The sequence below is a fragment of the Lissotriton vulgaris genome, chromosome 1_1 (assembly GCF_964263255.1).
Source record: "Lissotriton vulgaris chromosome 1_1, aLisVul1.2, whole genome shotgun sequence".
NCBI classification, from domain to species: Eukaryota; Metazoa; Chordata; class Amphibia; order Caudata; family Salamandridae; genus Lissotriton; species Lissotriton vulgaris.
In genome coordinates, this window is record NC_141685.1 from 1329600819 (window position 1) to 1329614438 (window position 13620).

The following is a 13620-nucleotide window of genomic DNA, read 5'->3' on the forward strand; positions in this document are numbered from 1 at the left end:
GGTTGTTGCAGCAGAGCCTCTGCTGATGGGAGTCCCAGTCTTTAAGAGGGTCAAGGCAGGCAGGTCCTCCGGGTGTCCCAAGGTGGCTGTCCGCGGGAGTCGCCGGGATTTAAGCAGGAGCAGGTTCCAGGATGGACAGGCCGGTAGGGCTGGGGCCAAGTCAGTTGTTGCCGTCCTGTTAGCAGCTGCGCGGCAGGTCTTCTTCTTCTTGATCTTCTTTCTTCTTGTGGTATCGGGATCTGAGGAAGGAAGGTTCATGGAGCCCCTAAAAACTGAATTTAGGGGGGTTACAGGTAGGGCAGGGACCAATAGGTCCCTGTCCTGGGGTGGGTACACCCACTAGCCTGCCCCTTTCCTGTGGGAGGGGGGCAGGAGCCTAGCTGGGATTGGGCAGGGCTCCCCATCTTCAAGATGGCCGGAGCCCGCGGTCGTGCTTCACCTGGTCTCCCCCATCTGAGGGGGGGGGTTTGCACAGGCTGGCACACCCCCCTTTCTGACGTAGTTTTTCCCGCCAGTCTTCCCGCCAGAGTGGGGGTCAGAATTGGTGGGGGACAGTTGCTGGGTACAGCAAATGGTCTGGGGAAGCTCACAGAGGCGGCATGCCTTTGAAGCTTCCCCCTGCCCATCCTGGGGGAGGAGGCCTAGCACCTCTCCCAGGATGTGCATTGTTGCAGGCCCAGGAGAGCGGGGGGCTCTCCACCCAGGGGTCCAGCAACAGGTCTGCTGTGTGGCAGCCACTCAGCCCAGGCGTGGATTGTAGGTTAGGTTTTCAGAGGGCATCTTTAAGATGCCCTCTGGTGCACTTTACATTAAATCCCACACTGGCATCAGTGCAGGTTTAATGTGCTGAGAAGTTTGGTACCAAACTTGTCAGTCTTCAGTGTAGCCATTATGGTGCTGTGGAGTTCGTAATGAAAATCTCCCAGCACCATATACTCTTATTGGCATCACTGTACTTACAGTGCCCAGGAATGGCCCCAGGTACTGTAGGGGCACAGGGCTCATGCACCTGTGCCCACACCTCTGGCATAGCGGTACAAAAGGGGGTGGTGATGGACGGAGCATCTGAACCAATCAAACACGTCAACAGATCTGGGTTTACTCCATCACCGTTCTTTAGCCCACTCTGCCACCCCAATTCAGACATGGCCATATGAAAATCAGTCTGACCCTGTGCCTCATGGGAACAGTCCAGCCCGGACTGCCAAGCCATGCCTTCCCTGGACCGGAAGGAATATGCTACTTACCAGGATGCATCTGTTCTTGGCATGTAGGGCTGCTGACATTCATATCTGTGCATAGATCGCCGCCCAGTGTTGAGTCCGGATGATTGCACTTTGTTGTCCTGGACGAGTCTTCGAAGTATCACGAGATCGGTGACTCCTCCCCTGGACTACAGTGCGCATGGGCATCTTCTCCATCCTCAAATAGTTTTTCGCCATTGTGGCAGAGATGGAGATAGTAAAGAAAGAGATGGCCATGCAAAAGATAATGCTGCAGCTGCGACAGGCACCGGAGAGGAGGGCGGGCGATATGAATGTCAGCAGCCCTACATGCCAAGAACAGATGCATACTGGTAAGTAGCATATTCCGTTCGAGGCATGTGGGCTGCTGAATTCATATCTGTTCATAGACTGTATAGCAGTATCTCCTCTAGCGGTGACCACCTGTGCCAGCTGCAGCAGTTTGAAAAAGAGTTTTGAGGACAGCTTGGCCTACAGCAGCTTGCTGCTTTGCTTGCACGTCTACGCAGTAGTGTTTTGTGAAAGTGTGTATGGTAGACCATGTGGCTGCCTTACATATGTCTTCAAGAGGAATATTTCCTAGGAAAGCCATGGATGCCCCCATTTTTCTTGTAGTGTGTGCTCTTGGGGGGACGGTTAAAGTTCGTTTAGCCTTTTGATAGCATATTTGAATGCATTTAACTATCCATCTGGCTATTCCTGACTTTGATATTGGATTCCCTTTATGTTGTGGTGCAAAAGCAACAAATAGTTGCTTTGTTTTTCTAAATGGTTTCGTTCTGTCCACATAGTAAAGTAGAGCTCTCTCTACATCTAGTGTGTGTAGGGCTCTCTCGGCTACTGACTGTGGATTTTGGAAGAACACTGGCAGTTCTATAGATTGATTAATATGGAAATTTGATACTACTTTTGGCATGAACTTAGGGTTTGTTCTAAGAACTACCATGTTAGCATGTACTTGCATGAAAGGTTCTTGAATAGTTAGTGCTTGCAATTCGCTAACTCGTCTGAGTGAGGTTATGGCAACCAAGAAAGCCACCTTCCACGTTAAGAATTGCAGTTCGCATGAGTGTAGAGGTTTGAAGGGAGGTCCCATAAGTCTGGTAAGTACTATATTTAGATTCCAGACTGGGGAAGGAGGGTGTCTTGGAGGGATCACCCTTTTAAGACCTTCCATAAAAGCCTCGATTGCTGGTACTCTAAACAGTGAAAGGTGTTGCCTGTTTTGAAGGTATGCTGCTATAGCAGCTAGGTGTAGTCTTTGAAGATGCAGTAGGTAACATATAATGTTTTGTATGGAGGCATCTAATGGGTTGATTTGGTTATTGCTACAGTAAATAACAAATCTTTTCCATTTTGCTGCATAGCATGCTCTCGTAGTTGGTCGTCTAGCCTCTTTGATAATGTTCATGCAGTCAGGAGGTAAATTAAGGTATCCGAACTCTAAGACTTCAGGAGCCAGATCGCTAGGTTCATTTGATTGGGATCTGGGTGCCTGATTTCTCCATGGTTCTGAGTCAGAAGATGGGGTGCGAGGCACAGTCTTTGATGAGGAACTACTGAAAGCTCCAGGAACGTTGTGTACCATGGCTGCCTCGCCCATGTGGGAGCAACTAGGATTAGCGCGAGTGACTGTTGCAGCAGTTTGCGTGCCACCAGCGGTGCGCGGGGGAAAAGCGTACGCAAATCTGCCTAACCAGTTCATCCATATTGCATTGCCCTGTGACAACTGATGTGGGAACCTGGCGGCAAAGTACTGGCATTTCGAGTTCTCTTTTGTGGCAAACAGGTCTATTTCTGGGTGACCCCACTTTTGGAAGAATGGTTGGAGAACTTTGGGGTGAATCTCCCATTCGTGCAGTTGTTGGCTGTGCCTGCTGAGCAGGTTTGCTATTTGATGGTCTTCCCCTGGAAGGTGTTCTGCTAGGAGAAAGATGTCTTTTGGAATTGCCCACTTCCATATGCTCTGTGCCAGGTGGGACAGCTGTGGAGAGTGTGTTCCTCCCTGTTTCTGGATATAGTACATTGCGGTCATGTCCGTCCAGATCAACACGCTCTTGCTGCACAAGTACTTTTGGAAAGCTTTTAGGGCTAGGAATATCGCCAGCAACTCTAGTTGGTTGATATGCAGTTTCTTTTGTTTGTTTGTCCAGAGCCCTTGTACTGTGTAGTGAAGGAGGTGGGCTCCCCAGCCTGTCAGTGATGCGTCCACTGTTAGTACTAGTTTTGGAACTGGCTCTTGGAACAGTCGCCCCTTGGAAAGGTTTTGTGGGTTCCACCACTGCAGAGAGTAGTGAGCGGGACTGTCCACCAACACTAGGTCTTTTAATTGCCCTTGAGCCTGGTTCCATTGCCGTGCTAGGCATTCTTGTAATGGGCGCATTTGAAGTCTGGCATGGGGGACTATGAATATGCAGGATGCCATCATGCCTATGAGTTGCATGAAGACTCGAGCTGGCAGAGAGTGTTGTGGCTGAAATTTCGGAATGAGTATCTGCATGCTGTCCTCGCTGTGTTTGGGTATGCCTTTTGCCACTGATGTATTTATAGTGGCTCCCAGATATTGTTGTATGTGGGATGGCTGCAGATGCGATTTTGGGTAGTTTATTGAGAAACCTAGGCTGTGCAGCAGCTGAAGGGTTTGGGACATGTGTTCTGCACACTGTTGGTACAATTTCGCTTGTATTAGCCAGTCGTCCAGATACGGGAACACGTGGATGTGTTGCCTCCTGAGGTGTGCTGCTACTGTCGCTAAGCAGTTTGTAAACACTCTCAGTGCTGTGGTTACCCCGAAGGGAAGAACCTTGAACTGGTAGTGTTGACCTTCTATTGTGAACCGGAGATATTTTCTGTGAGTTGGATGGATGGGTATGTGAAAATACGCATCCTTGAGGTCCAATGTTGCTAGGAAGTCTCCTTGCTGTAGTAATGGGAGCACTTGCTGTAGTGTGATCATGTGGAAGTGCTCTGACAAAATAAGAAGTCTTCTTCGACAGGGTCATTGTGCATATCTACATTGTGGTATAGTGCTGCCCTGTCTATTAATTGGTTGAAGACAATGGTATCATCAGTGGGTGAAGGCTTAGTTGGATAGGAGGAGACATCAGGGATGGGATGGGTGTTGTAAGGGTCAGTTGGCTCCTTCCATGGTACATTTTGTGGCTCAGGATCCTGTGGATATTCATAATCAGCCTGAGGATCCTCCAAAGTGTTACCCTCATCATCCCATGGTGAGAAGGAGAGTAAGGAGCAAAAGGAATAGTAGGCATAATAGGATAGAAGGGAATGAAGGGTCTAGATGGAGAGGTCCCAAAGTCCTCCTTTTTTAATGGAATAGGGGAAAGAGTCAGTGTCTAGTGGCCTCTTCTTCCTGCGTAGGATTGGGACTTTACCAGTCTCAGGATTAATGTATATTTTTGCCTAATCGTCTGCTGGGTCAGGATGGAAGAGTTCTTCCTCCATTGTTTTTGGTGGTGACTCCTGTGGGTCGATACCACCTTCAGCCTCGACGATTCTCGGTGCCTTAGTGCTTTTCTTCGGCTCGGGCCCTTTTTTAGAGTCGGCGTGTGTTTTTGGGTCGACCGTGTCTTTTGGTTCGACACTTTTCTTGTGCTGGACAGGTTTCTTTGGTTGGCTGTACTTTACTGAGTCGATGGTCTTTGTCTGATCGACTGGTGTTTTCGGAGCACTTGTCTTCGGGTCAATAGCCTTTTCCGGGCGGATTGTAGGCTTCGGGATGGCACCCTTTCCGTCGGCGACCTTCTTTTGTTAGGCGACCTTTGGCGCGGCTTGCTTTTTTGGCTCGACGTCTCTTTTGATTTCGGCGCCTTTCGGCTGCTTAGTGTCCTTTCTGGGCTCAACGACCTGTTTGGGGTCGACGCCCTTTGGCTCGACGGCCTTTTTTGGGTCGACGTTCTTATTCGGGTCAACACTTTTGGGCTGTACGCTTTTGTTTGGGTCGACGGATTTCGAGTCAACAACCTTCTTTGGTTCTGGAACCTTCTTCGGGATTGCGGTACTTGGCCCTGGGGTCTCTGAAGGCTTAGGTTTCGGTTTCGGAGCCGAGCCTGATGGCGGGGCTGTCGAATGTTTCTTTTGACCTTGGCTAAGGCCTTTTGGCGATGCCTCGACCGGAGCCTTCGGTAATGGGGCAATTGGTGTCGGGGGCAGTGTACTCACGATTTGCCCCGGTGGGATCTCGTCATCGGAGTCCGAGTAGTCCTCGACGGTGACGATCTCTAGGTCCGAGTCTTGAGCTTCTGGAAGTTCCTACTCATCAAAGATGCTGTCCGGTTCCGGTGCCTGTCGCTGCATCTCTTGCCTAGCGGCCCGTCGATTCCGTATGGTTTTCTTCGGTCGAAACTGGGCGCAGGCCGGGCAGGTTTCTTCCTTATGGTCTGGAGAAAGCCACTTGTTGCATACTGAATGCTTGTCAGTATGCGGGAACTTGGAGTGGCATTGTGGGCACCTTTTAAACGGGCTCCTTTCCATCGACAGTAGGTCCACATGGCGTCGAAAAAGCCCAACAGCCCGCGTAGATGACCGGATCAGGATGGAAAGCTTAATCGAGTCAAGAGGTACCGAGCGAGAACAATACCGTCGAATTCGAAGGCCTTTTAGCCTCTAGAAAAGTTTTTTTTCGATTCCGAAGTTGGAGTGTAGGAATAACATCCGAGCCCAATGGCGGAAAAAAAAAATCTGAGGATGGAGAAGATGCCCATGCGCCCTGTAGTCCACGGGAGGAGTCTCCTATCTTGTGATACTTCAAAGACTCTTCCAGGACAACAAAGTGCAATCATCCGGACCCAACACTAGGCGGCGATCTATGCACAGATATGAATTCAGCAGCCCACATGCCTCGAACACAAGTTTCCTAAAACCGGTTTCTGGCATTACAGCCGTCTTCAGCCAGGCTTGCTTGAATCCAGTCGCAAAATGAGCAAGGGACTCACGTCTGAGCATACCCTGCCAACTTATGGCGAACAAAGCGGTACAAAAGGGGGTGGTGGTGGACGGAGCATCTGAACCAATCAAACACTCACACCCAGTCAACAGATCTGGGTTTAATCCATCACCGTTCTTTAGCCTTATTCTGCCACCCAAGTTCAGACATGGCAATATGCAAATCAGTCTGACCCTGTGTCTCATGGGAACAGTCCAGCCTAAACTGCCACCTCTAGCTGGGTGCCACCTCTGGCAGAGGGCACCCAGCTAGAGGGGTGACTGAAGTATGCCAGGGCAGTGGGTTCTGTGGGACTGTTTTAGTTCTGTTATTTAGACACTCAGCCTGCAAAGGCAGTGTGTGGGTGTCAGAGTACAGGGCCCCTGAGGGTGGCACAATAAGTGCTGCAGTCCTCAAGGGACTTCTCTGGTCACCATGCCCTGGGTACCTAGGGTACCATTTACTAGGGGCTGATAGGTGGCCAGAGATGACAATTGGGTTTTAGTTTCAACATAGTTTTAGGGAAGGAACACAGGCCCTGGGTACGTGGTTGGCAGGAACCCAGGGCACACTCAGTCAAAGCACATCAGCAGTTCAGAAAAAAGTGGGGGCATACCAAGGCAAGAAAGATGGCACTTTCTCACACCCCCCAGCACTCTACATCCTTGGTGGGACATCTCGCCTGCGGACTTTGATCCTCCTAAAAGTCTCCTGGTCCCCATGGCTGCAGAGTCAAGCTTCACCTCTTCTCACCTGAAGCAACCGACATCGGTGGGCATTCGTCTACCGAGCCCCTGGTCACCCTAAAGTGACCCAGACTCTGTCCCCTCTGCTTTCAGATTCTTCTCCGCTCCGATCCAGGCTTGGATCACAGGGACACTTCTCTTCGCTGCAGCAGCATTTTTTAGCATCACACCATTGAAAACAACGAAGATTCCCCGGCACCATTTGACAGCTATGCACCTGGCTTCCCTGGGTTAGGTAACACGAGTACTCCGATGCTCACATTGGTGCTGGCCTTAGAACCTTTTAAGTTTGAAAGGGTTTGCTCAAAGTCCTCTCCTAAGTGTCCTTAATCTTTAAAATTCCAACAGCGACTTTCCCATAGAGTTGTACAGAGCTCGCAGCTGTGTTCTCACACTGCACGGTTCCCCCGTGGGTCCAGTGTCACTACCTTGGGTGGTTCCTTGGGGTCCCAGCGATTCTACATTTTATTTATTTTTTCAATTTGTAGGGCGCAACAGCTACCCAAAAAGGGTTTCCCGGCGCCTAGACACAGCTAGTTTGAGGGCAGAAAAAAGGGGGAAATGGCTGTTGAGTGTTATTGTTCAAACAGCCAGGTCTTAACAAGCTTTCTGAACCTGAAGTAATTTTCTTCCTTCAAGTCGAGGTAGTTATACCACTCTCTTAGTATATGGTTTGGTCTCCCCCTGGAGCCCACAGTGTATTGTGCTCTTTACTGTTGTTTTAGTGATTTAATATTGTGTAATCTCATAAATGGTTTAGTAGAGAGTGTTTAGAATGCAATACTATATTTTTATAACACGTGTGGTTCTCCTTTCATTTGGTCATCAGGAGGTTATAATCTGGTAAAACAAGCTGCTTTACATTCATTCGAGACTTCGCCTGAAGGCTGCTCTCAATAGCTACCACTAGGATAGCTTTTAATAAAGGTTGTCTTTAACCTAATCATCAATAAAGGTCGTTTGGACTGGTGCAAGGTGCTCACTTTAATTAGTGGACAGCATATACCAGGCCAACTTCTCACACTTGTGAACACTAGTGTCCAGCACATGTACTCAAAATAGCTTTACGGTTTACTTGCAATGTAAGAATCGTCTTAGACATTACAAGAGCATATCTGCTCATGCAGATGTGTCCACACATGTAGTTTATTGCACCCTGCCTATGGGCTGTAAGACCTGTTGTAGGGGTGACTTACCTATACTGCATGTAGTGTCAGCAGGCATGGCACTTTTCTCTGAGCCATGGCACAAAGTCTGCAACAACAGTTTGCATATGGGTGCTGAGGAGTCTCTTAAGGTGGCACAATACATGCTGCAGCCGTTCCAGACCCTCTGGAGCCTCCTTTCCCTAGGTACCAGGGGTACCATTTACTAGGGACTTACAAGGGGTGCAAATGTATTGCTAATTGGGGGAACAATGGTATAATTTTGGTAAAGAGATCTGGCACTGGGGACCTGGACAGCAGGAACATAGTCCACTTCGTCAAAAATTTATCAGATGCCATGTCAAAAAGGGGCACTTTCCTATACCAGTTACACACCTTCAACAGAAATTCGATCTTCAGTTCCATGGCAGTTTTTATACAAGTATCTGCAATTGATAAGCTTTTTTCTGAGATGCAGGGAGGCGAAGGACCAGGCAATTTTAAGGAAGGCTTTCCACCATCTGCAAAGGCCGTATCACAGGAGTCTACAGGAAATTATTAAATAGGGATTCATGAAATAAAGTTGCGGTAAAAGCTGCTTGTGAATTTGATTTAGATTTTCAGTTCAGTGAAGAGGGTCAGAGAGCATGAACAGCAATCCTTTTGCCACGCAGTTTTCACCTCTGTCGCATTCAGTATTTTTCCACTTATTGTTTATAGCTCACCCAAAAAGGTATAAATATATTCTCTCAGACAATCACATTGGCATGCACAAGGTGCCACTCTGAGACCCGAAATTGAAAACATGGTCTGGAATTGTAACAAAACTTGGCTTTTTTTAGGACTCCGTGTTTGAGTGGATCGTGGAGAAGTAAAGATATACTATACATGCAGACTCTTGTGCTGAAATTGTGGGCAGGTGTTAGAAAGCTATAAGGGAAAAAATGATATGACCTTGTATTTTGAACCTTTGGTAGCAATATATTTAATTGCACAAAATGGAGAAACTTCGATAGTCTGAAAGCAAAGAATGTATCATGAACTGGAAAAGACTAATACTATAAAGAAATATTTTAGTATAAAAGGATTGGACTGAACAGGAGAGATAAGAGAGACAATCCAAGGAATGGCTCAGAAGCAGACTATAATTTGTGAGATAAAGACCGAATATTCAGCAAAACTACTGCTCTGTCCCTCTCTCCTAGGCATAGAAGGAAATTAGACTTCTAATGATATGCAGTTATAATGGCGATTCACTTCCTGTTAAAATTTGGGGGAGGGGAACACAAGACAGTGGCACCCATCTCAAGCTTGCACAGGCACATACCAACACTATGCACACATATAAGAGTACTGCTCATCATACACTCAGAAGGGCCCAACTCTTACAATACACTGAGAGTCCCCTTCCCTTCACTCAAGCAAGGATCTGGTTCATGCAGCACAGGTACATTGCTCACCTATCAGTGATGCAAGGGCAATATACACTTGCACAGGCACAACTCTCACCATGCACTCATACAGTCATCCTGCACTCACACAGGTGCACCTCTCCCTCTTCACTTGTATAGAGACACATCAGATCTGCACTCACAACTCACCTTTCATTTGGTTTTGGGGCCCTCCATCTGCAGAACTTTTCCTAATGCACCAGAACTATGAAGCCTAGGCCTTAATTTGCCAAGAGACATCCAATCAATACCCCAACCTCGCCCCCAAAGAGGTGCACTATCTCTACACCCACAGATGACCATTACAGCTCCACTAAAAGCCCTGACCAAGCTGTAGACCAAGACTGCTACTACTGTCTTTCTCTCCATTCAAACACCATAATTACCAGGGAATGGAGAGAAGGACCAGAGTGGCAGCCACCAACGCTCACGTCCCCAGCAATCACATTTACATTTGTACCCAACCGTGTCATTCTTCAGATTCTTGCCCACCTTCTTCTACCGGATGTGGATTCCCACACCTTACCGCTGCTTAGAAAGGCTGCTGACACTGTGCCTTCACCTACCACTAACCCTGCCATGCACAGCGGGGTAGGGAGACTTACATGCTCCACTCCAGCATATGAAGAACACTGCCAATATAATTCCCATCATGGGGGAGGGGGCAGTCGGGTTTGGGATTAGAAAGATGGGAGTATAGGAAGCAGCCTAAGACCATGAAAGAGGGTGACTAATGCGCTGATGGGCATGACACTCGTAGATAGTTACAGGGAGCAGGCTGTGAAGAGACTCTTATGCAAAGCATATTACACATGCATCGTGTTATGTTATGTTATGTCTCTTTTATAGCGCACGGCTACCCCAAGGGGTGTCCCGGCGCTTTGGCAAAGAGAACTGGAGAAGAGAACACAACACAGCTACTCGCAGAGGCCGAAAGAAATCATACAGAAAAAAAGCCAGGTCTTCAACTCCTTTCTAAAGGAAAGGAGACTGTTGGCTTTCCTTAAGGAAACATGAAGCTCATTCTAGCAACGTGAAGCCAAGTATCGGAAGGAGGGACCTCCGATCCGGGCGAGTCTGATAGGAGGAACAACGGCTTTGGCCAACAAGGCCGACCGTAGAGTCGTCCTCGGCGCATAAAAGGCCATACGCTTCCCAATATATTTGGGGCCAATCGAATGAAGGGTCTTAAAAGCAAGGGTCAAAACCTTAAAAGTAATTCTTTTAGAAATAGGCAACCAATGCAGTCTCTTAAGCAATTCGGAGGCTTTTGCCCTACGCGGAAGACCAAAAATGGCTCTTGCCGCCGAGTACTGCACAATTTGCAGACGGGCCAGCAGATATTTAGGCAGCCCTAGATAAAGGGCATTCGCATAATCCAATCGCGATCCTATTAGAGACTGAACAATGATTTTTTTGAGTTGCAGAGACAGCAACGGAAGAAACTTCCAAAGCATTTCCCAGACAACCCGATGATCTGGGGTCTGAAAGAAAGGCCGTCATCACACAACACACCAAGGTTTTTTGCTTTTGCGGAGGCCACATCAGGTGGAAACATGTCCTGGGGCCACCATGTTTTTCAGCTGGGATCAGGCGGACATCCGATAAAGAGCAGCTCCGACTTATCGGAGTTGCATTTCAGACTGTGCTGCCGAAACCAGTCAAAGACCACACCCAGGCAATCTTTGATCCGACTACCATCAAAAGCCTCTCCCTTCTTACACGTAAAAAGGAGCTGGGTGTCATCAGCGTAAGATATGATCCGGGCACCGAAGGACTCCGCTACCGCCGCCAGAGGGGCCATATAGATATTAAAAAGGGTGGGGCTCAGGATAGACCACTGGGGAACCCCCAGCTCTAGCGGCGGCATTTCAGCGGAGAACGGAGGTGCCCAGACCACTTGTCGCGGCCAGTCAAAAAAGATTTAAACCAGTTCCACACTGTCCCACGAAGATCGATCTCCCAGAGTCTTAAAAGGAGACCGTCGTGAGGGACGGTGTCGAAAGCCGCCGACAGGTCCAGCATAACCAGAATAGCCTTACCCCCGAGGTCAAGAGTCTCTCTGATGGCATCGGTGATCTCAAGAAGGGCTGTCTCCATGCTAAAATTAGCACGGAAACCCGATTGATAATCATGTAAGATGTTATTGCTCTCAATAAAGTTGGAAATAGAGAACTGCACATGTTTCTCAATCACCTTTGCCAGGGCAGGGAGGAGGGAGATCGGCCTATAGTTAGCGTTAAGGGGATCCAAGGTTGGCTTTTTGAGCAGCGGCAAGATCAAAGCATGTTTCCAAGCCAAAGGTACCTCTCCCGTGATCAGGGAGAGATTGAGCAGCGGATTAAGCAGGATGTTAACTGCAGGCGCTACTCTTCCCAGGCATTTCGCTGGACAGGGATCAAGTGGCGAACCAGATTGCCAAAAAAGGAACAAAGGCACTTTGCACTGGAAAAGATAAAACATGAGATGCCTTTTTAGAGTTAGACATGTGACGTCGTCAACCACCAAACAATAATTGCTGTGCACATTTTTTTTTGTAGCAACATGCTGCTGCATCTGGTGCAACACTGAAAGTGATAAGCATTGACCTACATTGCAATGTAAAGAGATTGCACCTCAATGCACTGCGACTACTTCCTAAGTGGGCTAACACAACTACTGCTAAACCAAATGCATTTATTAGATTATCATCACAGGAGCAAAGTCAAAGCCCAAGCCTCAATACTGCTTCCTGGAGGTATTTTTGTTGATTATAGGAGCTTAAGCAGACTGGTATGATGTGAAGCCAGAATAAACTAAAATATTTCAAACCCAACGCTAGAGAGCAACAGAATGTGCACCATATATATTTTATAACATGCTGCAAACTTGTGTTCAACTAACAGTAAATTACCCTTATTGCTTTTAAAGGTAGGCTGAAAGGTATACCCCCCCTCCAAGTCTTTAAGGATTTTTGAGCAAATATGGAAGGTACAGTAAAACTCAGAACTAAAGCAAACAGATTTAACATTACAAAACAAATGGAACATGGCTGGTTTAGTTTGAAAACCAAAGGATACTAGATCACACGAACACCACTAACCAAATGCTGTAAACTTACAAATGGGAGGGAAACACAGATGGTGTTGTTGTGGTCAAAAAAGACTTCCCTGTGACAACCTCTAGCAGCTGCCGGTACATTTCTTTTTCTTCTTCACGAACAGTCTGTCAACAGGAAAGACAAAAATCACTGATTCACCTAACAAACAAGAATATTTTCCTCAAAATCTTCAGATTTGTGGTAGAAAGAGAACTTTCTGCTCAAGTTGGACACTATTAGATTCATAAATTCTCCTACACTAGCACAGTCCTTTTCTTTCTGCCAAATTACCATAATCTGGAATGCGATACAGGAACATATACAACAGGCTACATCAATGTCCGCTTTCAAAAGAGACCTTAAACAGCACTAAAAGACTGCTCATAATCTGTACTCTTTTGTTTATCTGGTCTTCCCAAACTTGCACTACAAACATACCAATCAATATCTTTTTGAAGACTTGAATTCTGGTAATTTTTCTCTTTTTCAATGTTATTTCTATGCCATATTCTGTGAAGTGTTCTCCCACCTGGAGTTTTAATGTGCAATATAGATAACTTCAAAAAGCAAATAAATAACATTTTGAACAGAAGATTAACCATCAAATGCCACTTTGTGCAAAGTATAAGTGCACTGCTTCTAGGGTGGAACATAGTACTTTACACTCCTCACTAATGAAAGAATATATACTGTAGATTATTTCTACAGCACTTAACTGCTGAGAGCCAACTTCAAAGCACTGAGGATCACCTGTGGAATATATAAAGTGGAGTAATAGTTTATGAGCCCAAAAAGGTGGGGTAGTGAAAGGTCAAAGGGGATGTAGCAGATCACTGCAAGTCGTTTTTTGTTTTGCTTTACAATAAAATTGTATGACCAATTAATGGTAATTCCACTTAGTATAGCACGATAGGCACAACTATGAGGCACAGTGGCATACTCTTTTCATGAAGAGTACTTTATAGGCGGAAACGATTGTGTAGCTCGGCTCTCGAATTCTGAAGCTAGAAGTA

General features: G+C 47.1%; 1 protein-coding gene across 2 annotated transcripts in view; it reads right to left on the bottom strand.

Annotated features, from left to right (window-relative positions):
* The window catches only part of SENP1 (SUMO specific peptidase 1), a 195765-nt gene that overhangs the window by 77627 nt on the left and 104518 nt on the right, over nucleotides 1-13620 (bottom strand). For both annotated transcript variants that reach the window (XM_086966231.1, XM_086966241.1), the window contains one exon: nucleotides 12629-12732. In XM_086966231.1, coding sequence (XP_086822357.1) covers nucleotides 12629-12732 — 104 coding nt within the window. The remainder of the gene's footprint in view (nucleotides 1-12628; nucleotides 12733-13620) is intronic.